Genomic DNA, 27,807 nt, shown 5'->3' on the forward strand with positions numbered 1-27,807 from the left:
AGCTGATATATTTTTATATACTATATCTGTTGACTGCTGGCTTTTAGGTATTTGACAAAGTGACAGAAGAGGTGCTTATAATTGTGTGGGGCCCACAGAAGAGGGGCTATTGTGATGAGCATGACAAGTGTTGGCCATGTCTACATGAGGGGTTACTGCCCGCTCTGTGCACTGTGATGGACACACCCCCCCCCCCCCCCACGCCCACTTCATCTTTTGATAACTTGGGAGTTTGGGGGCCTCGGCTGGGATGTCACAGATTGTGCAAGTGCGTGTTCACTGTAGTACTCTGGCAAGTGTCCATTCTTACAGTGGTCGCATAGCAGCGTGCCATTGTTAATCGGGCCATTTCCCACGACCACCATCCCCCATTCACACATGCACGCAAGCACGCACGTTGGTTCACTCCCTCGACCCGTCTCCATCACCCTGTCTGTGCCATCTTTTGTATTTGGTCGGAAAATAGCTTCCACTTCCGATGTCCATTCTTTCCGAGTTAGTGACTAAAGCCCACGTGAGACATGGAAGTGGTCACCATTTAGTCAGTCTAATTAAATTGGAATGAACTATTGAAAATCAACGTGGGCCTGAGGCATCGGTAAGTTGATTTTGATTTTGGAAACGTAAAGTACATAGTAAATGATACGGTTAAAAAAAAAAAAATCTGTAAAATAAGCCCAACAGGGAGCAAATACAACTTCCAAGAAAAATGAAGTTGGATTTAAGAGACCATATCAGCAGTCCTACTTGTCCGTTTCGTAGCTACGAGTGATTCTCACTCACCAAGCCCGCATATTATATGGCTACAAATTCATAAATGTAAACATAAAACCTTAAAACACTGCCGAAAAAGCACTGAAAACCCTGCTTCCATTTCCCACATCCTATCTTTGGGGAGCAGGATTTTCCGCAATGACGCAAACCAAAACAAAATTACAGAGAAGACTGGACAAAAGTATCAGAACACACTTTGGGTGTCATTTTCTCTACGCCAAGATGGGAGCAACTCATTCAGGAGAACCTTCTTTTTGTTTTCATTTGTTTCCATGCTGGTCCATCAAAAATATTGCTCAATGAGAAAATGGTCAATGGCGCCAAAAACATTGCGGACGGCTGTTGAGACGGAATGATGAGAGTGGCGGAGTTGTTTTAGGGGGGTTCGATTTGCCCATTGTCCAGCCTCTGTGCTCTTTTGTTTTGGTGCCATGCACACGTTTGCGTGACCCCCATTCTCCGGTCAGTGAATAACTGTCACACAAGAGCATGTAGCAAAATAACATACTTGTTAGTCAGATGTGCACCTCCAACACACAACTGTAGCGCTGACACCGTAGGCTACATCGGAGAAAGGCTATAGTTGCACCCTTCTTGATTTTCACCCTGATAGGATTACAGTTTTGCAATTCTGTTTTTCATTCGTGATTTTTTTTTCCACTCGATGGGAGTTTTGTAAGAATCTATAAATAAATCTGTACTTCATTCTCAGTGAAGTTACAAACAAGAACTGAGTGGTACTTCTAGTGAGCTACATCCACAAAAGCTTTCGATGTTGGTAAGACAAGGTGACAGGACCATAGATATGATTTGAGAATTTAGCCCCTGCATCCGGTCTCACTTTGCAACATGAATTTTAGTAGACAAGTCTATGTTGAGCATTCGGACAAAAAAGTCTCAAGGGCCCATGCCTGAAAAGGTACAGGTAGCCTTCGATTTTGACCTGGAGTGTCCACATGTGGACTTATCCCAGAAATGTTGTCTGATTGCTACCAATCGAAATGATTTTAAAATTCTGCTACTGGTCTATAAAGCACTGAATGGTTTGGATCCTCAATACTTTAAAGATCTGATGATTGAATCTAGACCGAGTGGAGCTCTGAGATCTGCAGACTTTGGGCAATTAGTGGAACCCAGAGTTCAAAGTAAACATGGTGAAGCTGCACGTAGCTGTTGTGCTGCACGCAAATGGAATAAGATACCAAATGAAGTTAACTCAGCCCTGCGTGTTAATGCTTTTAATTCCACGTTAAAGCTAGCGGTGTCCCAATCCGATATTGATATCAAGTTTCGGTCCGACAGCAACCAAAAAACAGGATAGGATTATATCAGTCTACATCCAAAATCTCCGATATTTGCACTAATATACAAGCACTTGATTCCAAACTCCGTTCCCACCATATACTGAATGAAAAAAAATTAATTCTGAATGTACTGAAGTAAACTCCAATTGCTATTTTTCACTTCAGAGTATAATTCATTTTTTCTTGACTATATTAGGGTCATTACTCAGGGCCCTTTAATTTACTATGTATTAATTGTATACAAGTGCAGTACATTCTCATGTTTGAGGTTGAATTGATGCAACCCAAATATTTGGAGGAAATGGGTTATTTTTTCTTATCCATTCTGTTGCTGACTATTGTTCTCACAAAATTAAGTCTTTTCTAACATAAAATTAAACAAACAAACAAACAAACAAATAAATAAATAAATAACATGTATCACTCCTGCGGGTATCGGATCGATATCGGACAGTGCTCTCGGCTGCAATGTCGGTATGGTATCGGAAGTGGAAAAAGCTGGATCGTGACACCCCGAGTTCAAACGCCAAGAAAAGGCCTCGCTGATGGAAATCAGCCCTGCGCCCCACCATGGGAGTTTCCCTTCACGGCAAGAAACAAGTCATGTTTCTGTCAAGCTTAAGGAAAACGTGTTTTGACCTTTGCTTTGGGTTGTGGAACTGTTCTGAGGGCCAGGCAAACATGCTGATAGGAGGAAGGAAGGATACAAGTCAGACTGTCATCGCTCTTTATCTAGCCGGGAGAGCACATAGACGGGGCGTGTAAGAAGATCCACTGACAATGGATTTATGATGCTTCACATTCTCTCGTGCTTCATTTCACCTCACCAGCAGCCTAGCACCTGTCTGCATGTAAACACACGCGCATATATTCTCCTTGGCTACGTACATTCCACAGATAACCATTAAAAGCGCCTGTCGGACACATGCGCCGCATCCGCACACGACGACGGTGCATCCGCTGCGCCTATAGATTTGTTCAGCTGTGTCCTGATGGCATATGTGAACATGTGTCACGATCACAATCTTAAAAAGCAGCTGTCTTTCCCATACGCGGTTATCGAAATCAAGTTACGCTTTCGAGACATTTGTTGAGTTCTCTAGGGTGTCCTGTTTGTCAGGTAAGATTGTACTCAAAGTTGTTGGTTAATGAGTTACAAAGCCGCCATCTTGTGATAAGCACTTGAGTGGTTGGAGACAGTGCGAAGGTTAAAATGTGTCAACTTGAGTCACACTAGTAGGCCACCTTAGAGGCACAAGCTCGCAAGATGTGGGTCACCTATACTTACAGGGGCATTTATCTCATGCTAGGCTAACTGTTTTACCTAGCAACTTTTGGTAGTCTTCAAAAAAATAATCTCAAGACCCAAAGCACTTGGGAAGTCTGCCGTTTTGATTTGAAGTCGCCATTTTAGAGTCAAGTTGCTCATTTCCAGGTGTGCTTCATTGACAACTTGTCTTTGAGAGTTTATTTCCAAATTTAAACCATGACTATGGCAATGCTAATTTGCGAAACATTCGAAATAAAGCCTCTAACGACAGACACACTCAAAACAGAAATCGCTCCGAGAAACAAATCTGTGTCGCCTTAGAAATGTCAGAACCACACCACGAACCCCTTCCAACTGCCACAATTTGTGCTTCCAATCAAGATCAGAATCAAGGTCATCTTTACTGACCAAGTATGTAAAAACACAGATTGAATTTGTAGTATGAGCTACACCAGTATTGGCGGTAACAAGCAACTTTGACAACCAAAGACGTGGCGTCGAAGTACGCAGTCTTACCAGATGCAGAAAAGCAGAATAATTCAAAGCTTTGAAAGCAGCATCATTGTTACTAAAAATCAATTTCTTCTCATTCTTTTTTTCAAACAAATGTTTCATATTCAAATAATGTTTTTTCCTCTTTCCTTCCTGAGGGCATGGAAAAGATTGTTAAACGTCGGCACAAATACTTCTGCTGATGCTCTGTAAACAGTACATACGTATATGCTTTAAAGAAGTCATCTAAATGGACATTTTGCGCCTTCTTGTGATCAGATCTGTGAGTGGTTTATTTCAACTCACTGATCGGCCCCCCCAAAATCCTGATTGCGTAAAGTCCAATTTTTACGACATCTTATGACCGTTAAAGAGGACAACGTGAGCCACCATGTGTCCTAGATTGGATCAAAAGGCCAAATGCACAACTGGAAAACAATAATCCTGGCTGACTCACAGTCTTTGCATGTTTGAGAGTGCAAGCTTTACTTGCATCAGCATGTTCCTTCATGTTTTATGAGTCAGCCCCAGAAAACACTCATTTTATCCCTTCAAATCCCTTCACTCTCGAGATCCTAACCCTCAGCTCAGTGGGATGTGGGAACAGGTGAAACCCACGGATAAAGTTACGTGGAAACTGACCTGCGTGGCTCCGCCCACCATGGGTGTGTGCGTTTTCTTCCCACGGATCAGACAAGAACGACAGAGAACAGTGGCCTCCTGAGACTTTTGCCTTTGTGCCGCTTTCTCTTCAACTTGTCAGCCTGACAACACACCGCCGTTGTGTCCAAACCTGCTGAGCCGTTCAAATCCACTCAATGAGGCCCATTCTGTGGAAGCTCTCACTGCTCCCCATGCACACCTGCACCATCTAAGATGAGAGTAAAATCTGTTTTAACAACGATAACACTCTGTTTTCTGCACTGTCAGTAAAAAATAATGTCCCGGAATTTTTTTTTTTTTATCTGACTGAGTATAAAAGAAGTAACTCACGGATTAATCGATTATTCGAATAATTTTTAGTTGCAGCCCTAATTACATATATGTTTATTAATTTGTACATATGCTGTGAAATAAATGACAAAAAATTAAAACTAGACTATTTTGAACGTAATTTGCAATTCGCTATTTTGATATTCAAGAATTCATTTTCATGATGATAATTGCGCGTGAATATTTTGTAATAAACATAAAAATACATTTTGGGATGAAACCTCTTCCGCAGAACTTACTGGTAATTGTTTAAACAATATTTGTACAAAATGTGATTTTTTTTTGTCATGATTATTCAATAGAAAAGGTAACAGTGAAACAAGTGAGACATACAAGATGGCTGAAATGGGTCAAAAATGCTGCCAGTCACATGACGTGCACCTAATGTTGTGCCGACTTGCTAAGTGACACAAAGTGCTTTTGGTGTGTTTTTAGGAATGAGCGTGCTCGGTGGATCAGCGCGCTGGGCCACAATGTCAACAAAGACAAGAGTCAGGACAGGACCAGTAAGACAATTGCGCCCCCGTGTGGTCGTTGAATAAAACGACCGCGCTTACGTGTGATGTCCAAAAGGAGTCCTTAAGAATAAAGTGCGTGTTGCTGTTTTAGACGCCATGCAGGTGGAGGTGATCAGAACGTATACGGCCAAACAGCCGGATGAGTTGTCCCTGCAGGTGGCTGACGTGATGCTCGTCTCACAGAGGGTAGAAGATGGTAAGAAACTAACATTTTCATGTATTTATGTGTCTTGATACTCTTGTCGGTCTGAACGATGACATAAGGGTTGAAAAAAGGTAAAAAGAAATACCACAAAAACAATAATCATGAAAACCTGCAGATAATAATGATCTTCTATGCCCACTGAACTTGAGGTTTCTCCCTGTCTTTGTGTCAGGCTGGTACGAGGGCGAGCGTGTACGTGACGGCGAGCGCGGCTGGTTCCTGGCAGAGTGCGCCCAGCCCATCACGTGTCAGGCCACCATCGAGCGCAACATGCAGAGGATGGACCGCCTGCAGGGCCTGGAGACCAATGTGTGACATGGACACTGATGTCTTCAGGGGCCAAAGGGACTTTAGCCTGAGCCGTTGTCCACATTTGTTGGTGACCATGAATAACAGGGAGAACATCAAGATGGCGGACATCTTATGAAAAACTCATAGGTCCTTGAGAAGGTGCTATCAACTTGATGGCTTCAAGATCTCTTAAAAAAACAAAACAAACTTAAGTTATTGGGACACCAGGTAATTGCACCAACATTGAAGACACAACTCTGTAAAGCAACCCTAAAATGGCCGCTTCAAAGCAAAATGGCTGCCCTGCTGTCTCTTCTTGGGTTCTTGAGACTTTGTGGGTCTACTACAACAGACATACCGACCTATTTTTATGTTGCGAAGTGAAACAAGCCTTTTGGGCAGAATTATTTCATCAAGGGGGTGCTACTGAACCAATTTTTGAGATGGGGTGCTGATGCCCAGAACTCCTACACAACTTGAAATTTATGACCATATTTCTCTAATAGTGGCCCCCTCTCTAATGGACTTCCTGGGTGAGTCAGAAAAAAATACAACCCTCTCTCAAATATTCATCCATCCATTTTCTGTAGCGCTTGCGCTCATTAAGGTCACAGGTGACCTGGAGCCAATGGCAGCCTGCCTCAAATATGCACCTCCTAACTATGCACAACAGACCCAGGTAATAATTGAAGTACATTTTAATGGAAGTGACTGAATTGACCTCTGTTAATACAACCGCTGTTGCTCATGTTTAAATTCTGTTGCTAAGCAAAACAGCAACAATGACTGAGGCATACGCCAGATGTGTTGAACACTACTTTTGTCTAAATGAAGTTCCTCAACTTCATCAGAGTTCCTTGACACCAAGTTGCCACAAGATGGTGGCAAAACACTACTTTGTCAAAACGGAGTTCCTCAATTTACATCATCGCAGTTCCTTGGCACCAAAATGCCGTTGAGTCTTTCAGCTAATGACAATCGATAGTTAGAAAACTCGTCAGAAAGGTAAATTTGCGAACATAAAATAGGCGGGCGTTCATCATATAATGCTAAGATTATGTCTTAAGCCAAAAATGCCTCCCGCATCTGCAGTTAAGTAAATAATTGATTCGAAGGTGCGTGAATTTGTGTGAGGTTGTTCACTCGCAACTGGAGGCGTTAACATGACCATCTGCCACAGCCATGGGGAGGGTCTGGCCAAGACCTTTGCACCCACTCCCCTAAGATTTATACTTGCGAGCATGAATTGCAGTAACATGTAAATTAGTTTACTACTATGTGTAAATATGTAAAGAAGTCTCAAATTTTTGTTTTCGGGATAGAATACAATGTAGATACTTTCCTATTCGCCGTCAAAATTTCAGAACCACTTTTGACAAAGTATCTCTAAACTTGTGACTTCTACTGTAAATGCTGTAAAAGAAATTTTTGTTACGGCTCCTGGTACTGGGTGTTTTAGCTGGTACAGGTATACCTAATGAAGTGTCCGGTGATTTTACGTATGTCACGTCAAGCGTATTCAATAAAAGCTAAATTGTTGACTCATTGAGGATATGAATTATGACACACACAACAGACACACAACTTCTTTGTTCTGTCACACATTCCTGTTCATCATGAGTTGGTGTTTTCCGACCACTGTGGTGACTATTTTTCAAATAGCCAACTCGGACTTTAATTGTTGGCAAGTGGAATCATTTTCACACTGTGTTTTGGCGAACAAGAAAGAAGCCCAGTGGAAGGCAATGACAAAGTCAGTCGTGCGGAAGACACTTTTTTTTTTTTTTTGGTACATTGAAAAAGAAGTGTTTTATTGACATGTCGGCAAATTTTGTGCTTCCAAGCAGCAAATAAATGCAGAGGTTGCCTTGCCCAACCTGGAGAATTCTACATGAGAAGAGACGATGAGAAAGCTGGAGGGCACAGTTTTACAATTTGATCTCTGCAGCGAATCGTATGATGTGGTAAATTGTTGATTTATTAAGGAGCATCTTTACATTGTAAATTTTTCAGAAAAGGAACGCATGTAATTTGAAAAGTAAGATTTTCCGACTTAATTTCACATGATGTGTAAAATTGATTTGTACTACTTTGGCGGGAGTTGATAAAAGTTAATACTAAAAAATATCGCAAAAAAACCAACCAACAAACATCTGAAGCTTGTTTACTATTGTAAGTATAAAAGCAAATCCCATTTTTATGAGAAAAAAAAAGTTTGTCCATTGCTGTCAGGTATCTATCCGCCATTTCTCCAAATTTGGACTGTTTCATTTTGTTTCACAAATCAAAACGAATAGTTTCTCCCCATGGTCGTCCTTTATTTCTATGCATTATAAATCTATTTAAAGTGTTGAAAACAGCTTAAAAACCAATACATTAACAATCTTAAACACAATGATTTTTTAGCATATATTCGAGATATAGTTGGTGTGCGACGGTATAAGATAGCAATATGAGGTATGATGCGTTTTTTTTTTTTCTTGATTTCCTCAAAAGCATTGATTCTTGAAGATGCAAGCTTTCCACCAGAGAGCAATGATGTGCGGATGTTATGGCAATGTGTCATGTATTTTGTGATCCCAGGGAGGAGTTGGACCCAATTAAGGTTTGACAAACACTGAAGAAGACAGTTTTTATTTCTTAACTCACAACCTTTCATTTACATACAAAATGAAAGGTCTTCACAATTCTGTTCGTGTTTAAGGTGGCTGTTGAGGAGACGCAGGCTGTAACATGATGTGCTTTGAAAACAGTGATGCAAGGTGACCGTTCGAATCGAATACAAAAACCCTGCTTTCAACTTTCGAAAGTCCAGCTTGGAAGAAAGGACCAAAAGGTTTCTAATAAATGCGGTGACTAACCTGCAATTATTTTACTCAGGTCTCACCCCAAGCTAATTGTCGTCATCATCGCCATCGTCATTGAAGTAAATGTGTTGTCCTCTGGGGGCCCACGTTCGGTCGTGGCCTCTGGCGCCACCCTCAGGCCCCGCCGCTGTTGCGGTCATCTCCTGCGTGGTGATGAGGTCAATGATGGCGGTGATGACGGCGCAGTCTTTGGAATGGTGGTTCTGCCAGTCCACAGGTGCCGGCTTGCGGATCTTGTCCTCCAGCAGAGAATCCAGCTCTCGCTTTAGATTCTGCGGGAAGGATGACGAGAATGAAAGGCTGCAAAAAGCGATGAACTTCGTTTTTTACGGTGATATGTAAATGAATAAAAATGAATATATTTAAATGAAGCATTATTAGGGTACAACGTCCACAGTAATGTAACATATGATTGAACAAAATTGCTTGTCAGGCTGGATTATATACAAAAAGAAAAAAAAGATAGCAATTCTTAATGACTGTATGCAATTGTATGTGCTTATCTGTCTTACCTTGACGAGGTGAGCTGTGCGTGCCGGCGACCTGAAGACGATCCACTGGTCCACGGCAATGGTCTCCTGGTCGTCGTCCTTCTGGATGGTGATGTCGCCTCCGAAGAACAGCAGCGAGAAGGGTGACACTTCGGTGCAGTCGTACAGGAAGATCTGAGGAGCCGCAGAAAGTGTGACACACAGCCTGACTGGGCGTCTGACAGCGGCCCATTAGAGAGACACGAAAAGTGTCTGCCCGTTGTAAGAAGAAATGTCATCTTGTCCTCCCTTGCTTATGGGGGGGAGGGGGGGGACACTTGAAAATGTGGAAAAGTGAAGACGTGTGATGCAAGAAAGTCAAGATAAACTTTTAGGACTAAGAAGAAGAAAAATTGCTGCACCATTTGCCATCATGAAAATCTACCACCCAAGTAAAGCCTTTACCAAATGGACTGTGCAGGCATCTTTGAAGTCACATTTGAACATTTTTATCGGGGGGAGTAAATCTAGTTTGGAAAATACATTTCATCTGACTAAAACAAACACATTTCATGAATGTTCAGTTGACGATCAATATTGGCTATTCCTCCATCATTTATCACAGATAAGTTATCAAATCGAAACTTCCTGTTACTCGCCAGAAAAGGTTGCAGTTTTTGCGCGCTCTCTCGAACACCATAAGATGCCACAAGATGACGACTAAGCCCTGTCTCAGATAGACGTAGTGCTTTTGCGCCATCTTGGTATCATGGAACTATGTTGACAGTAGCTGAGGCGTTTCTAATGGGGCAAAGCTGTCGGTTGGGTGTTATGTTGTGGCACCGATATTCAAATATAAACCTCTTGGGGGGGGGTGTCAAGTACTTGAGACTAAATAGACTCAGGTTAGGGATTTGGGTTGGGGATGAACATTTGGGTAGTGGTTTGGGTTTACGGGTTGAGGCTGAAGGGTTAGTGTTCAGGGTTAGGTCAGAAGGTTAGGGATTGGTTTAGTGTTTAAGGTTACCAGTTGGACTTGGAGTTGAGGGGTTTGGGGTAGGGTTGAGTTAAATTAGGGTTCGAATTAGGGCTTAGTGGTAGGAGTTTGTCTCCGAGATTAGGGTTCAGAATTAGGGGTTGGGGTTGGAATTAAGGGTACAGTAAAATCTAGGAGGTTAGGAGTAAATCCGTCTTGGGTTTTGGGTGCTGGGTTTGGGCTAGAAGGCTGTGCATGAAACAGGGCGTGGAGGTTAGGAGAGAGGTAACATTTGGGGTAGGGTTTAAGATTGAGTTCGGGGTGGTTCAGACTCGGGGTTGAGTCAAAGTTGAGGCTGGTTAGGGCAGGATTTGGGTGTAGGTTTTGGGTTTGCAAACTTGTTTGGGCCTCAAGATTTGGGATTGGAGGTTAAAGTTAGAGTCAGGGCTCTGCTTTTGGGGTAAGGGTAAAGATTGGGGATTAAGGTTAGGGTTAGGGCTTCATTATTGGAATTAGTTTCAAGAGAAGGGTTTATTTATGTGTGTATTCTCAACAAAAGGTAATGGCTTTTCAAATCCATGGTGAAATCTATCAAAAAAGCCCAGGACATTGCAGAAGTTCCGCTTGGCGCAGGTAATAAATAAATCCTAAAAAGGCTATTGAAGAGGCAGTCTGCATTAAGAAGCACATTTCTTCTTGGAAGCTCCGTTGACAATTACAATAACATCACAAAAAAAGAGGAGGAAGAAAGTGGAGACGACTGCCTGGGCCCTGTGTAAAAGGAACGTGACAGCCCACCACAGATGAAAGCATCACAGCACCTTAACGTCATCGCCACCCTTCTCTGACTCTCCGGGGCTCTGTATGCGAGTGTGTGTGTGTGTGTGTGTGTGTGTGTGGGGCTCTGTATACAAGTGTGTGTGTGCGTGTGTGTGTACGCCGCCGCCGCTTTTGGCGCTATCTCAGATGGGCGAGCGGTGAAAGGTCGGCAGTTTTAGCCCGAATGAATATTTGATTAAAAGGCTCCCTTTCAACTGCCTTTCAAACGTTCTTATGCTTGAAAGACCCCCCCCCCCCCCCCCCCACACAAACACACACACCAACAACAAAACACACACTCAGTCTTTTACACTGCCTGGAAAAGGTGGCAATTCACACTTTTTTTTTTTTTTTTTGCAGTATCACTGTGTGAAAATGTCGTTGTAGCAAAATCCCACCGTTGCAGGGTTTTGTATAAAAAGCAAAGGTAGATTAAAAGTGCCCCTTACGCTGCTGGTTCTCATTTTGAGGTGATAGATGAGCCATGTGTAGTTGAAGTTGGTCTCCTCATAGTTGACGGATTTGGGGTGGATGCACACCTTCCCGTCGTGCTTCGTGTACACTTTCACCCTGCAACAGAGAATGTGTGCCTTGTTATGAAAAAAATTAAGAACATTATAAATCAGTCAACTCTTATGTCAGCTGAGGTGAAACTGAAGTTCTATCTAAGATAGGGGTGAGTCATATTCACTAGAAAGCATAACACGTGTTCCTCCTGAGTCACAATGTTCACCACTGCCTCGCTATAAACAAGACAATCTTCCAAACCAATTCAAAACGAAACATTGATAGTAACAAATAATGAAATCAAATAACCCAAAAATAATTTACAGTTTACATACCCAGGCAGAATTTGTAAGATTGTGGTGGTGCTATTCCAAGTTATGCTTGTAAAACCAAACTTGGAGTAACTGTGGATTTCATTCTAATGCTGCTGCACCACTTATCTGTTGTGGTTGTTTTTTTTTCAGCTTTTAGCTCTAATAATTTTACCCAGGCAGAATTTGTAAGACTGTGGTGGTGCTATTCCAAGTTATGCTTGTAAAGCCAAACTTGGAGTAACTGTGGATTTCATTATAATGCTGCTGCACCACCTATCTGTTGTGGTTGTTTTTTCTGTTTTGTTTTTAGCTTTTAGCTCTGCCAGGGCGGCTCAGAGGGAAGCACAACTGTTGTGAGCGTTGTAGACAGCCACGTTCCAAATGGCGCGGCATGAGTCTGACGAAACCCTCACATTGACTACAGGGAACAAATCTGCTCCTGGCCTGACCATCTGGTTTGGTCATGAAATAAACAACAAAAGTGAAAGAAAGTGTGAACGTGTCACAACTTTTTGAGTTTGTATGGACATTAATCTTCATGATTTTGCTCACCCGGGCCTCTTTTTGCTGTGACAGCTCCTCCTATCTATCCACCTGAGTTGACATTAGAGTTGGGGTCTTTTGGGTCCTTGCTGCTGACGAAGCCTGTGTGCATGAGGTGTTCGGCAAACTGACCCTTCATGTTGTGTAACATCTAAATGAGAAAGAAAGGAATGATGGCACAGATCAAATCTGCACACAAGCTAACAAGGTCCACACGTAAGCACGCCATGTTCAAAGGAGTGCATGAGAAACCAACAGTAAAATGCAAGTAGCGTAGTAGACCTAACAAAAACGATATAATTTTTTTTTCTTGGTAAAAAAAAAAATCAATTTCATATTGTAAGCCACAGTAACATTATGCTGAGTTTGAACATTAACGCTCTCACACATATAGGGAAATCTAAATAAAAGAGCAATAAAATAATGGTTCTATTAAAAAAATATATTGAACATAAAAGGAACAAAAACTGTACCTTCATAAAAGTCTAAAAACAAACAATACGATAAATAAAAATGTACAAAAAAGTCAAACGCAATCAAACTATACAGGCAGCGATTATCTTTGCATACCACCCCAGGGAGCCTGTTTTGACAATAGGCAGTCCAAAGTGCTCACAATAATAATCACATAAATAGCAATTTTTTAAAAGAAAAGTAATTATTGTCATTAAAATGTCACACCCTGTAAATATCGCAATCCTCCCCACAGATATAAAAAAATAATCAATGTTATCAATACTTTATAATTACTACAGAAAAATAAATTGTAAAAATCTACAAATTTGAAGCTCCAAGATAAAACTGAGAAATATTTTATATTAGTGTGAAAAAAAAAAGTGTGGCAATGTGCTTTATTTATTTACTGAGATCACCTGGAGTGTGTTAGCAGACAGGAAGTTGTCCCAGCAGAACTCCCGCTCGTATCGGCCGCCATGCTGTTTCGCTTCCTGCCAGCCCTGACCAATCGTTGGATGACAAATGAAGACTGATTGATTTCTGGATAACGCACCACAAAAGGACATGTGATGAGCTCTACTACCTGGAAAGCATTGACCACAGTGAGGTGATCACTTTTGGAGTTCCTGGACAACACTTTGCGCCTCTTGTCTGCCATCTGCTCTTTGCCCTGAGAAGCAGCGAGTCACGAGATACAGTGAGGAAATCATGTGACCATGCGTGTATTGTTTCTGCTGCTGCCGCTTTCATGTGGCGGTTGCCGACCGACCAGGGGGATGAAGAAAGGGTCTTTGAAGCTGAGGGAGGCGGCGATGGTAAGTACGGGGTCGAGGCAGCCAAGCAGCGCTCCGAACAGGATGAGCTTTCCGATGTGAGGTTCCACGGGGAGGCGAGCCAGGTGGAAACCCAGCGCCGTCAGGTTCTCCGAATGGTCCAAAGCGTTCTGACACACACGGAGATTCGACTTCGGCGAGGTGCTCATAGGATTTATAAAGTGCTCATATACCTTTTTCAAAGGAGACATATGCATTTTTTTCTCCACATTCAAAACAGTTCCCCACCCACATCTTACTGCTCGGCCAAAGCTGAGTACTGCTTTAGTTGCCATGACGACCAGGGGCAGAGTTAGGGCTGTGTCCCAGAGGGAAAACAGCAAGGGTTCATAAAAGCCATAAAACGCAAAGACTAAAAGAAATTTGTTCATTTACTGCAAAAATAAATAGGACACACTCAAATTGGAAGACCTCACAATACTTAAATTGGTCTTACTTGCAGAGGTTCTTGAATATATGTATTTTTACCCAAAAAGTGTTTTTAGCCACAACCTCATTCTCAGTTTTTTTTCTTTCTCGAAAGTATAACATCATTTCAAGCTGCAATTGTTCCTGCTCAAAAGACGGTAAACTTTGACACCAAAGACATAACTTTTTGTCTCTGTTTTCAAGATTCCCCATTTGTTCACACTTGGCTCTTTCTTACCAGGTCTTTGAGGTTCTTTATGGCCAGATTCACTGCCTTTTCAGTGGGAGGGTCCAAAGCTTTCTGCAGGAAGTGAGCGATGCCTCCGAGCTTTAATATCTAAACAGAGAGTACGAAAATCATCACACACCAATACATCTGACAGACACAAATAGAAGAACGGTGGTTATAGTTCACCTGCTCAGCGAGCAAACAGATGAATTAAGTCCACCTCTCACCGGCTGGCTTCACTGTGAAAATGTATTCAAATGCCTCAAAGCTGAACCTCTGGAGCAACGTTAAAAACACACTCAATAAAGCCGCCGGTGCAAACACTCGACGGGAGTGACCTTTGCCTTTGTGTTCCATTAGTATGCACTGAGGCAGAGAGTGAGTGGATTGGGAGGCTTTAAACAGAGGATCGCAGAAATAAATGGCAATCCATTGCTGAAGAAGCGATGGCTTCGCCCCCTCCAGAGGGCGCCGTGTGAACAGTAAGTTCTTTGTGCTAAGTGCAGTTATTTAGGTAAAAGAACAATCTCTGCAGGAAAAAAAAAACAAAACAAAAAAAACATTAACAGGCTCTCCAAAAACTGGAAGGTCGATTCAGCCAATGCCTGACAAAAAGTTCTTTATGGAAAAGCCACAAAAATTTAATGTTATTGAATCGACTGTATCAACAAGGGATGCAACATTAAATATCGTGATACAATATTATCACAATCTGAATGTCACAATACTATTATTGGCACGATACTGTGCACAGGTTGGAGAAACAAAAAACACATAACAGCTGTGACAGAGAAATAGGCTTAGTCAGTCATATTATTACCATGTATCGTAGTCTGTGCAGTTCACAATGCAGAGTTCGGCTGAAGTGGGCAAAAAGTTGTTTTTTTGTTTGTTTGTTTATTTGTTTGTTTGTTTTAATGGAGATGTATTGTTATATTTTCTGGTCTAACTGATTTATGAGAGTGACAACCGCTGCATATATGTCCGGTTATAACATAATTTTGTCCATGTGAGCATTAATCGGACCATCGGATTCAAGTTCAAGTGCACCAATAAACTAAAACCGGTAGAGCGCACCGGAACTGCACAAATGGAAAACAAATGGAGCATTTTTAACAGATGTGCTGCTTTCAATATCTGGAAATGACTACGATGATATAGTAGCAATTTTAATATTGCAATATTGACATTATCGTTACCTCCCTTGTATCAATCACCCTACTCCACGTTGGTGCCGTGAATACAGCGGCATGGGGGAAAAGCTGGAAAAATGCCAGAATTCACAGCCAGTGTGGATGAGATTTTGATAGTGCCGTCGAAGGTCGTGGGATGACTTAGTGCCCGCATTCAGTGTGTGTAATGTTTGTAATCTTTGTACCCCTATTACCATCAGTGCCATTGGTATTGAGAAGTAGCAAAAGAGAAGTGAAAACTCAGATTTTTACAGCAACACAGGAATATTCCAGCTTTTACAGACAGTGCGAAAGAGGCTCCTGAAACTACACGCACAAGGCAGAACAACTCGGCCGCTCGACCTTCATTGATATCCACACAAAACCAGAGCTCCAGAATGAAGTCGGAAAATTATCACTTCAACGGGTGGCTTGAAACAGGCGAAGGACTTAAAATGCCGCGAAGTTGTGGACATACAGTAAGAAGCAAAGCACATAGGGGGAAAAAATTGTTTTTGAATTTTTAAATGTATTAATATGGACATGCCTCAATGTGTCACACTGCTGAAAAATGTGCCTTTCCAGCAACTCAGCGCGTCCCAGAAGATGTGTGCTTTTGAAATGTCCGCCGATGATTGGACCGTGCGTTACGAGCAAACAGACCTTGATCTGCAGGCACAGCTCCTCCAGCGGAGTCCTCATAATTTCTGGTAATTGGTAGGCATCCAGAAGGCTGGCTCGGAGACCGTTGTACAGATGATAGCACTTCCCCGGGCACACTCTATGCATATGAATGATGACGAGAGGGAAAATAGAAGTTATGACAGGGAAGAGAAAAAAAAAAAAAAAGCTCAAATGAGAATCAATGACATGAAACTGCATTCAGCAAGCAACTTGTGCTAATTAGGCCTAGTTACACTCTGATGTTGGAAAGAGCCAACAGAAGCTAGTAACATTCTGGGACTTTTGGATCACGTACGGAAATGATCAAAGAAAATTGGCATGGCATGTAATCACAGTGGCCCTAACAGCCATAAAATGGCCCCGGTGAGTAAACAAAGGCAAATACATACGCACCTGCCAGCACGCCCTTTCCTCTGCTTGGCGTTGGCCAGGCTCACCCACTCGGCCGTCATGGTGCTGATGTTGTTGTTGGTGTCAAAGTTGGTTTCCTTGATCTTGCCTCCGTCGATCACAAAAACCACATCATCAATGGTGATGCTGAAAGAGGTGAGAAGAGGCGAGGCGCGGGGAGTGAAAATGAGATTGGAATGAAATCAGCCGGAAAACCATTTCAAAGCAAGCGGTTCGAAAATGCGAAGTTTTGACTCAGAATCATGCTCTAGTAGAAAATAAAATTGAGCCCTCGGGGGGAATTTAGTATCTATTTTTAGAGAAGCAATAGAGAGCACGGACAGCTTCTTTAATTTGTGAGTGAGCACATTAATAAATCCCCAGTGAGCCAGCCCCGTTCAAGCCACTATCACATTTCTGAATCATTAACCGCTGCTTTGCAGACACACGAGTGAAGCTGGAAAAAGCCTCGAGCGAAAATAAACTTTTGTCCTGGCAAGCTAGTTTACACTTACCTCGTCTCCGCTATATTGGTAGCAATCACAATCTTCCGCACACCAGGTGGTGGACGTTTAAACACCTGGGAGGAGCGGAGGATACGTTTGAGATTGGATTGCGGCAAAATTAAGGAGAAAACAAAATGGACGTTTGCTTGAGGGGTCAGAAGAGAGATGGAGGCGGAAAATACTGACCAGCGTCTGATTCACCGTTGGCATGAGTGAGTGCAGCGGAATGATGATAAAACGATCTACAACAACAGGAAGCACAAACAAGACAGCGTTGATGCTGGCAGAATACAAGTTCCTGCTGTGTTGAGCTGCTGCAACATGATAGAGCAGGGGTCTCAAAATCAATTGGAGATCGAGGCTGCGTGTGTCCGGGCCGCATCAAGTACTCCATAAAAAAAACGACCCAAGTATTTAACCATCACGTCGCTGGGGCACCATTTTGATAGGTAAGCAGAATCAAAGGAACTGAAGACTAGCGATTTTTGGATTATTGATTGAAACTTTGATGCTTGAACCGTACAGAGTAAAGGGTGTGTGTTCAATCTCAGAATCACTTATTCAGTTTATTGCGTTTGTCAGAGGTTAAGGTGTGGTTAAAAAAAAACAAAAAACTAAAATACACATTTGATAAAAATCTTTATTCTTAAAGTTGGAATAAGGAAAAACAGTTTGGGTTTGTTTTTGCTGAAATGCTCCCCCTACAGTGGCGAAGTATAACTTCCTTTTGAGTAACAATGCAAATTTTTGAAAATGCATTTGATGATCTCATTTTGGTGCGCAAGAACAGACTTTAGCACCAACGCTGGTGGCTGTGAGTGGTACATGAGCGTGTTCTGGCTGGTCCAGTAATAATATCGACAACTAAAGTAAATTATTCATGGTTGCCATCGTATTACCAGAGATGAAAAGCACATCTTTGTACCTTTTTGAGGATGTTCCAATTGTGGCATATAGTTGCTGTTATGATGATGTCACGTGACATATAAATCACTCTGAAAACATGTATGTGTTTCATGTGTGCATGTGTGTGCATGCATCTACCTGATCTGAACATCTGTTGTGCCATCAGCAAGTCATTGAGGCTGCTGATGTTGTCCCAGCCTGGCAGGAAGACCAAGATGGCTCCTTCCTATTGGACAGAACAATGATGCGTCACATAGGAGTATCCAAACTAAGATGAAATGAAGAAACTCTCATATCCTAGTTTGGCTTGGTCTTTGTCAAAAACATTTATTTCCTCCCAGTTTCTTATCTAGCACACTTTATCGCACAGGTTGGCATTTGCTGCCAAATTTATTGCAACGGCGTGTTGGGAGACAACTTGAGCGGGTCTATTTTTATTTTGTTATTGATGGCTTTTCATCATTTCAAAGCACCGCTTTTAGATATGAGAAAGAAATACGCCCGGGGATGAAATTAAATTGGTTGGAAAATAACTATGCAATTCATCTTCTCAATAGGAGCAGACACGAAGAGCTGATTCTTGTCTGCGAGCATCGCTGTGTTTAAATTACAGCTCATTATTTGCATTAGTCTCCAGAGTCTTTTATTAATAAGCGGAGGAATTAGAACGGCAATGTCTGTCATGTTGACTTACCATTTCCCCCAACTGTCCGTTAACAACTGCCCCAGTGTCTTATTGTGGAGCGCTGCAGTCATAATTAACCACTCACACAGGGCAGTTGGCCGCTTAGTCTATTCACCATCTTGTCAAGGCCAATCAGTCGCGTTCCTTTTCGGCCAGCTGACATACGCCGCCGTCAATCGGTTGCTCGGACTGACGGACACGACGGCTTCTTATGGAACGGGCTCATGACTCCGTCTCTCTGCGTTCCTCAGTTGTGCTTCATAGTCCTGCTGTCAAAACAACCCCACTATATTCCGTGGGCTATCCAATTGCTTATGATAATAAGTTCTTGGTTCTCCTCTTCTTTTATATTTCTTTCAATATTGCAAACCTGATGGTTTTGACCTTTTTCTCTGTCCGTTTATAATATATATCTACATGACTCCGCTGGATGTTACAAATATTTGTACATCCATTATCGTCAGCTTCCTTGTTTCAGTTAATTGTGATAGAGTGTGCATAATATCAGCCAGGTTGCCGAGCAGTTTGTGCATTTATGTCTTATCTAAAACAACAGAACTAAAGTCTTTGCACCACTGCCAAATACGCATGGCAACAGTAACAAAGGATGTTTGACGCGGAGCTGGAAAGAGACAAAAATAACGTGCGATGAACATGCACTGGGAGAGCATCTGTGCAATTGCTCATTAGCGCTGATCGCCTGCCCAGTTGTCGTGTCATTTTCTCTGATCTTATGTGACTGTGTGCTTGGATGCTACCCGTGCTGTTGCTCCCATCTGCCCGATCTCCACACATACGTTCAGCAAGGATAATCACGCTGAGATTGGATCTGCTTATGCACGACCTGATTATGCGCACAAGTGTACCTTCTGAAGTGTATTAAGGCAAAATCACCTCATCGTTGAGCACAATATGGCGGATAAGTGCCAAGATGAGGTCCAAGTCAATCTTGTCATCGCCATCCAGCATCTCAAGAGCGGCGATGGTGCTCTCAGAGTATCTAGGGGAAAACAAATGAGATGCATGTCATATTACTAGGCATCAGCGTGACCACTCAAACATGATGGACAGGTGTTTGGCACATGTACATGCAGCAAAGAGCATCCGTAATTTCCACTAATAACTCAAACTTCGTTTGGCTCCTCCCCTATATGTAAAGACGTTCAGCTCATAATTGAGATGTATCGCTTCAACAATGCAAGCCATTAAAGCACAGGTGTCAAACTCAAGGCTCGGGGATAAGATGTGGCCTGTCACATAATTTTAGGCCAATTCTGCACCTCGACTTCATGTTGGACGGCCCGGTGGTCCAGTGGTTAGTGCGTTGACCTCAAAGAGCAGAGGTCAAGTGATTGAAGAATTTTGTTTCCAGGCACACTTTTAAATGAATTGAACTTTTTAAATCAATAGAATTGGAGTTGAACAAACAACATTTACCTGGATTCAGATTTTAAAAACGAGGTATCCATCAATTTGTTGAGTATACGTAACAATATGAGGTAATCATACATCTATATGAGTTCACAGTCATGAGGGTCCTTCAAGAGAAACCAAAATTATGACTTGGCCCGTGATAAAAATGAGTTTGACACCCATGGCTAGAGCATTACAGAAGGAGCACCAAAAGCACAAAGAGGTGAGTTTTCAGCAAGTTGAGAGGTTCCACGTTTAAAAAATAATAATAATAATAAATAAATAAAAAAAACGACAAAGTAAATTCATGGATAGCACATATGTGAGGGTTAACTTGACCTTCAAATCCACAAACAACAAGTGAACAAAAGCTACTCATTCAAGTTTAGCATTTTCCAACCCACTTGGCCTGCAGTGTGCGAGCATAACAAGGCCAGCTCTCCTTGTATTCAGCCTCCTTCTCCTCCTTCTCGGGTCTGGAGTGGCGCCCCTGCCAGAAGCCTCTTTTCCAGGCGGGTCGGCGGTCCTGGTTCTTGGGACGATACCTGGTGGGGAAAAAAATGACACACGGGTTCAACGGTTACGTGTAACGGCTACACGTAAATAACATATTCTACCTGGTCATCTCCACAACGTCCTCGAGCAGGAACTCCTCCACTGGGAATGTCAAGCCCGGGATGTGAATCATGGGGCAACTGTCTAAAGCACGTGACCCAGAAAGAGCACAATTATGTACTAAGTTTAAAACATAAGTGCTGGAAGATGAGACTTGTCATTTCGGAGGAAAATACCAAAGTACTTGGAGAATTTCTCTGCATTGAGCGTGGCACTCATCAGAACAACCTTGAGGTCGTGTCGCACGTCGAGTAGGTCCTTGACGATGGTGAGCAACACGTCTGAGTGCAGGCTTCTCTCGTGGATCTCATCAAGAACCAAGTGGCTAATACTTGATAACTGCCTGACAAGAATAACAAAGCACAAGTTTTACGCATTTCATTTGATTTTTTTCCACGCTTCTGTAATGGCGACGGTTTGAATGATGAGATACCTTCATGTGTTTACATTTGCCAGCTTGCATGCTAATTGGCTACAATGATATGGTATGCAGTTCCAACATGAAATCAACATTGACCAAGACATTTTGCTTGAAATTTGAAGGTTTGTTCCAGATTACTTTTTTCGATTTTCATTATTTACTTTGTAAACGTGTTTTTTATAGGTGTTATATAAATAGCCTTATAAGTAATAACCTAATAAGTTGCCTGTACAGATAATGGTGTTTAGGATGGCAACAGCTATAGGGTGTGCATTGACCAGCGTTAACTTAGAAGGTAAGAAAATAAGAATATTCAGATTCAGGCGGGGCTTTCACATACATACCCCGTGATAATTAACTAGTTAGAGCCAGCATCTTGTGCAAATTTATCTCTAGGATTCAAACTGAGGCGGCCCGGTGGTCCAGTGGTTAGTGCGTCGACCTCACAGTGCAGAGGTATGGGGTTCAATTCCAGCTCCAGCCTCCCTGTATGGAATTTGCATGTTCTCCTAGGGCCTGCGTGGGTTTTCTCCGGGTACTCCGGTTTCCTCCCACATTCCAAAAACATGCATGGCAGGCTGATTGAACACTCTATAAATTATCCCTCGGTGTGAGTGTGAGCGTGGATGGTTGTTCATCTGTGTGTGCCCTGCGATTGGCTGGCAACCGGTTCAGGGTGTCCCCTGCCGACTACTCGAAGACAGCTGGGATAGGCTCCAGCACCCCCGCAACCCTTGTGAGGATGAGCGGATCGGAGAATGGATGGATGGATTCAAACTGATGCGATCTCTGTTTGGTACTATAGGTGCTCATCTGGAATTAAGTTATTGGGTTCTCCAGACTTAAAATGTATAAAAGTATCAAAGTACTGTACCAACCTCTGGGCACAGTGCTGTGCAAACATGAGGAATAATAGTTGCAGTGTTTTTGTCAGGCTGCCCGTGGTCTTAAAATGACTCACACGGGTCAAGTCGTGCCAACTTTGGGATGAGCACAGTTGAGATAACACAAGTTGGCACTCTCGCTCCCGAGCGAGGTTACTTGTGATGCGAGCAAGAGCGGGCAGGGATGACTCAACTGTGTTTGTGTGTGTTTTACTCTGCCTAAGAGGATGTGGGGTCCATACTAATGTGTCTGGCACTGACAGCAAGCACAAATCAATGAAGTCGAGTGACGCAGAGGGAAGAACGAGCAGCCGAAATAGTCGAAAACGAAATGCTGCAAGGAGGGACACTCACGGGTCAGAGCGAAGCCACTGAAGAATAATGCCCGTGGTACAGTACAGGACCGAACCTTGTCTCCGTGGTAACTGGCTGCGGAAAAGACACAAACAAATAAATGAATCAGCATTTCCCAAATTAGGTTGTAATAAAACTTTACACACAAAAGTCGAAAATAAAGTTTGGCAATTTGCAAAACCATCTCTGTTCTTTAAATGTGAAGAAAAGACCAAGACAGGAGACCATGATGTTCCTCATTTTCTGACAGGTGGTGTTCATTATCATCTACTATCTTTGTTGCTTTCATCTCCTCTATCATTCATCACGCACCAGCTGTCTCCAGCACAACTCCAATTTATGGAGCTTTTATTTTGTACACTGATCCAATTACAATAGTAAGCCACAGCATTAGTGGCACCGGCACAAACTAATGAAATCCAAAAGAATGAGTGGATCATATTCAGACTTTTTTCTCACACTTTGATTCACCGTTATTTGTACCGATGCAGAGCAATTCTGGTCTACAGTCATACCTGGAGTCAAGCTTTATCAATAGAGTTACATAGAAAACACAAACTTCCCTTAAAATTTAACCGAAAGAAAAAAAATTATGATTTGAGACAAAAGAGGAGTGAAGTCTAAATAAGTTTCAAAGGGTATCATTTTGTACATCATAAAGTCGGGCATTTGAACAGGGGTGTGTAGTCTTTTTATATTCTCTGTATTGGTCATCTCAAATGCACCACATACTACATCAGCAGCAAAAACACATGCTTTTGCTTGTCATTTGTGAGCTGTCCAATCGATAAAAATAAAGAAAAAAGATAAGAACTTGAAAACGGGCGCCATGTTGAATGAATAATTTACCTCTGCAAGCGAATTTGGTAACCACACGAATTCCCACTGCCAACCTTCTCTGCCCTCTCAGCAGCCACGCGCTCTGCTACCTGCGCGAGGCACAAATGGGCAAATTAAGCAGAACGTCGAGCCGAAGCGACGACATGAGTTACAATGCGGAGACGGCGTACCGAGATGGCGCTGATGCGTCGAGGCTGCGTGCAAACCACGCGGCACATCGAGCCCATGCCGCGCTTGATGTGGTCATCCAGGATGAACTGAGTCACCTGGGTGGTTTTTCCGCAGCCCGTTTCGCCGCTCACCACCAGCACTTGGTTGGAGTTGATCAGCCGGACCAGCTCCTGATGGCACGTGATCAGATTGAGAAGACAGGAAAGTACGGTATTAACGTTTGTCCAGTGGTGCCTTGAGATACAATTCACCCAACTTAATTTTGGGAGATTCGAGCTGTCATTGGGGAGATTTTTCGTTTTGACTTGCAAGCACAATCATGAGAACTAATCAATTCGCAATAAGCAGCAGTCTGGCAAATAATGAACAATTCTTCAAAATTGAGGCTGCTGTTTAAGGCCATGTGTAGTTCACGTTTACTGTCAGACCAAAACAAAACATTGTGGTTTTAGAGCCAACACATATCTGAACACAAACGATGGAGCAACACATAGACCTAATATAACAACCCTGACGACAAAAAAGCACAATGTCATCCAGCATCTTTCTGAATCACTTGCAGTAGCAGGACAAGTACTATTCTTTAGGGGTTTGATGGCATTTTTTAGGTTGATGCCGATTCCGAGAGTATTCTTTGTGTCTGGCAGAAAGAGCAGCACAACGAATTGGACTGCAGCATTAAGTCATGACGCACAAACTGCTTAATTCTTTACATTCTATTTAAGTTGTTAAAAAGCGTTAGTTGAGAAGTGTTTTTCGCGGGGGAGGCTTTAACAGATCAATGGCATTTCCATTGATTTCAATGGGGAAAGTTGATTTGAGTGTCGAGCAGCGTCACAGAACAAATTAAACTTGTATCTCGATACACCACTGAATTCAAAATGAGGAATGAACCTCTTTCTTTCCGTACGATGGCAGCTTCTCTCTGAACATCTATGGAAAGGGACAGAGATACATTACTAAGCATTGAATAGCAAGGAGAAGAACACCAAATGCTCACAAAAACTCACCAGCATTTCCTTGTACTTGGGGTGTGTTTTTTTACTTTGCAGATCCCTCTTCAATGACTCATCCAGCGAAACGTCTCTGGCTATTTCCTGGAGTAAGAACTCGAGATCTTTGTCTTTCTCCCTGTCTTCACCCCCCTTCATTTGCTGCTGCTCCACATCATCATCATCATCATCATCATCATCACGATGGTCAATGACGTCATCATCAGCATCATCGTCATCATCATCATCCCAAGTGTCAGGGATCTCATCTTTAACAACTGCTTGAGAGATTGAACTAATGGGACAAAATGTGAAAAAAAAATGAGATAGCATGCAGAGTCATCAATCATTTGTAATTAGGAAATCATATCAGTTGGCATTCGGTGTGCTCGAATGCCACATAGGTGCATAAATAGTAGTCACTGCTCCAAAACACACCATGACTCAATTAATCATCCACCGACAGAGATAAATCGGTATTATGCATCATTTTCCCCCCGCCAATTTACAACATTCCCAAGTCTCATAAAATGTCTGTAACAAGGCAAGCGTAGGAAAAGAATTTGTAAGAAGCCCTGAATTATAGAACCGTGAGGCAGACATTCTAATTAGTCCACCATGCTGCCCTTACTGTGACATTCTTTCATTAAATTACCCTAACGATGAGGAATTACAGCATCTTCTATTTTTTTAGCCTCACTCAACTCAGCCTATTTTGAGGGCACGCATGTCTCATGCAAACAAGGCACTGCTCACCCTATTCTCCTCGAATCTGGGCGTGGTGCCAACATGATCATGACAACCAGGATGAAGCTAGGGGGCTACGACAATTCAAGATACCCACAGGATTAGGGATGAGAGATTCTGTACGATGTACTGAAATCGTGCTTCAAAAAAATGGTTCGAGACAAAGACACAAATTCCATTTTACAAACCTAACATGTATAATACCTTGCTAGAGTCGGAGCCATGTAAGTCGTGTGGACAAATTTCAAGTTAAGCAAGGATGACAACACTTTGTTAGGCAACTGCAAAATGGATGATCAACATCGCTTGCCCCAGTCCCATCACAAAATGCAGCAATGGAGGCTTTGGCATGATAAATCGTGCAGAGAAATTTTGTTTAAGTACCAATTGTGTCAGTTTTAATTTATAACATGCAATATTCTCAAGAAGCAATCTTGTCTTATTCTTTTTCAACTATATTTACATTGTAGTTTGGCTGCACGTCCGCCTCACAGTGAAGAAGTGCAGGGTTCGATTCCAGTTCCGGCCTTCCTGTGGGAGTTTGCGCGTTTCTCCTCGTGCCAGCCTGTTTCCTCCCACATTCCAAAAACATGCATGCCAGGCTAATGGAACACTCTAAATTGTCAGTAGGTGTGATTGTGAGCGCAAATGGTTGTTCATCTATGTGTGCCCTGCAAATAGCTGGCAACCAGTTCAGGGTGTACCCCGCCAACTGCCCAAAGACAGAACTCTAACAAACACCTGGTACTCTCTGCAGTTGAGTAAATAAAAGACCATCTGAGGAAATGCGGTGGGTATCATTTTTTGTGTGTTGTGTCAATGTCTTACCCCTCCTCCTCAAATTTGATTCTCTCTTTTTCCTCTTCAGTCATGTCTCCGTCAAAGTAGCTGCAAAAAGCACATTGGTCACAGTCATGCCTGTGTCAACATCACACCTTTTAACCAGACATGTATAGCCTAGTTTCCATGTTCATCACAGTCTTTTTAATTCGATCTCACGAGGGGACAGTTAATGTCACATTCCCTCAACTTTGTACTGTCCTGTCTATCTCTGCCTAAAATCCATCATGTTAAAACTTCTCACCAGTGACTACTTTTACTGGGAGGTGCACGCCAGCCGTCCAATGCAGAGCCTCTCGCATCTCTGTTTGGTCTTTCCAGAGCTGACTGGTCATTCTGGACAGAGTCGAGCAGCTTGATAATGTGCTGCTCTCTGGCCTCATCCATCTGGACCACTGCCCTCTGCACACATGCAGGCAAAAACGGAGCATTAATGCGGTAAATGCTCGCGAGAGCAGTCACAAGTTCTACACGTTATCCGAGCACAGTATGTATGGTCATGGCAAATCCAGACAAACAGTCCCTAACACCGAGAGGGGAAAAAAAACATACATACCGATCGCCGGTCTGCCTGTTTCTTTCTCACGGCTCCGAATTTTGCATACCACAAGCCAATCTCTCGGCCCTTCAAATGTGAAGGATGGCGACCACTGGCGTTGTCCAGGTCGAAGCTGCCACTATTCCCACCTCCCCGGCCGGCTCTTTCTCTGCTGCCATCACGGTGGCCTCTACTGCTCCCCCTACTACTACCACCTCTTCTGCCTCGGCCACCGCCTCCGTATTTAGAACTCATACCGCCGCTAGAAACACAAAATGACAGAACTTGTCAACACCACTGTGAGCAAGCAGCATTAGCATTAGCTTGGGACTATGCGGTTCAACGGGACGAACGGAAGCTAACACTCAAAATGAACCAACACTAAAATTGACGTTTACGAAACACGTGTCTAATCTACTTAATATGTCGATTGAAAATAACGCAATAAACAAGCCGTTAGCTATTCACGCGCTTGGTTCTATCTGGTGTGTCGCACATTTTGACGTCATTGTTCGTTGTAGTTTGCAAATGAAAATGACGTCAGGGGCTGTGATTGGTTTATGCGGGCAAGGGTGGGAGGACGGATAGATAGATTGATCGCTAGATCGATAGATTGAGTAATACCTAACAAAAATCACAAATTTAAACAGAACTAATATTCACCTGACAAAATGAATAAAAATCAACTACTTGCAGCATATTGATTTATCATACTGCTTATACATGGCTTGCTTTTTCTATTCAAGGCGCTACACTATGCATTTCACCCCCACAATTTCAAACAGTTCCCAAGTGCGCCCCCCCCCCCCCACCCCACCCCTTCTCCCAGCTTTTTGTATGTGTACCGTTTGGCTACTTATTCATGCACTGCAGTGGAGCTCTTTACCTTGATGCCGTAACTTATTCTGTGTAACAGGCGTGTTTGTCTGCTGTTATGTGAAAAGATATGTCACTTTATTGGGAATGCAATTGGGCAGAACAAGGTTTGAGAAGAGATTGACAGACATAGCAAAAAGAGATAACAGCAAAAACAATGGTATAACAGGATAACAACGGTACAGTATACGACAACAGTAACTACATACAGTAGGAGTTGGATTAAGGGATGCAACCAGGAGCAAAGGATTCAGGAGGTGTTTGTTTCCAGATGTCTTAATGAAATGTCTGTGACAAGTTTTTGTCAAAACACACCAAGGATCAATATGTAAATGACACTTTACCCAGATTTCTACTTCAATTATCATTGATACAGTATGTCCACTTTAAAACCTGAAGGCCAAAACAAAATTTCCGTCATGTTTCCACAATTGTGTTCATACTAGTCCAAAAGCTGTTGATGTCCGCAACACATTATGAAGTAACGTATTTTAGAGTAACGTG

General features: G+C 42.6%; 2 protein-coding genes across 3 annotated transcripts in view; one reads left to right on the plus strand and one right to left on the minus strand.

The window, feature by feature from the left end:
* Window positions 1–7,392, plus strand: part of LOC109518476 (rho guanine nucleotide exchange factor 26) — a 38,445-nt gene extending 31,053 nt beyond the window's left edge. For both annotated transcript variants that reach the window (XM_019874316.1, XM_019874317.1), the window contains 3 exons: window positions 5,269–5,339; window positions 5,443–5,547; window positions 5,729–7,392. In XM_019874316.1, coding sequence (XP_019729875.1) covers window positions 5,269–5,339; window positions 5,443–5,547; window positions 5,729–5,871 — 319 coding nt within the window. In that variant the 3' untranslated portion in view covers window positions 5,872–7,392. The remainder of the gene's footprint in view (window positions 1–5,268; window positions 5,340–5,442; window positions 5,548–5,728) is intronic.
* Window positions 7,393–8,465: 1,073 nt separating this feature from the next.
* On the minus strand, window positions 8,466–26,956 carry dhx36 (DEAH (Asp-Glu-Ala-His) box polypeptide 36). The gene is given in 26 exon segments (XM_019874315.1): window positions 8,466–8,986; window positions 9,227–9,379; window positions 11,429–11,549; window positions 12,353–12,389; window positions 12,392–12,494; window positions 13,216–13,299; window positions 13,383–13,469; window positions 13,569–13,742; window positions 14,279–14,377; window positions 16,105–16,222; window positions 16,519–16,662; window positions 17,031–17,095; window positions 17,208–17,263; window positions 18,066–18,153; window positions 19,507–19,612; window positions 20,430–20,570; window positions 20,643–20,724; window positions 20,817–20,983; window positions 22,300–22,374; window positions 23,149–23,228; window positions 23,310–23,480; window positions 24,205–24,243; window positions 24,321–24,597; window positions 25,878–25,937; window positions 26,134–26,291; window positions 26,446–26,956. Coding segments are annotated over 26 exon segments (3,168 nt in total). The 5' UTR covers window positions 26,683–26,956; the 3' UTR covers window positions 8,466–8,740.
* Window positions 26,957–27,807: the final 851 nt, after the last annotated feature.

The sequence above is a fragment of the Hippocampus comes genome, unplaced genomic scaffold, assembly GCF_001891065.2.
Source record: "Hippocampus comes isolate QL1 unplaced genomic scaffold, H_comes_QL1_v1.1 scaffold125, whole genome shotgun sequence".
Taxonomy (NCBI): domain Eukaryota; kingdom Metazoa; phylum Chordata; class Actinopteri; order Syngnathiformes; family Syngnathidae; genus Hippocampus; species Hippocampus comes.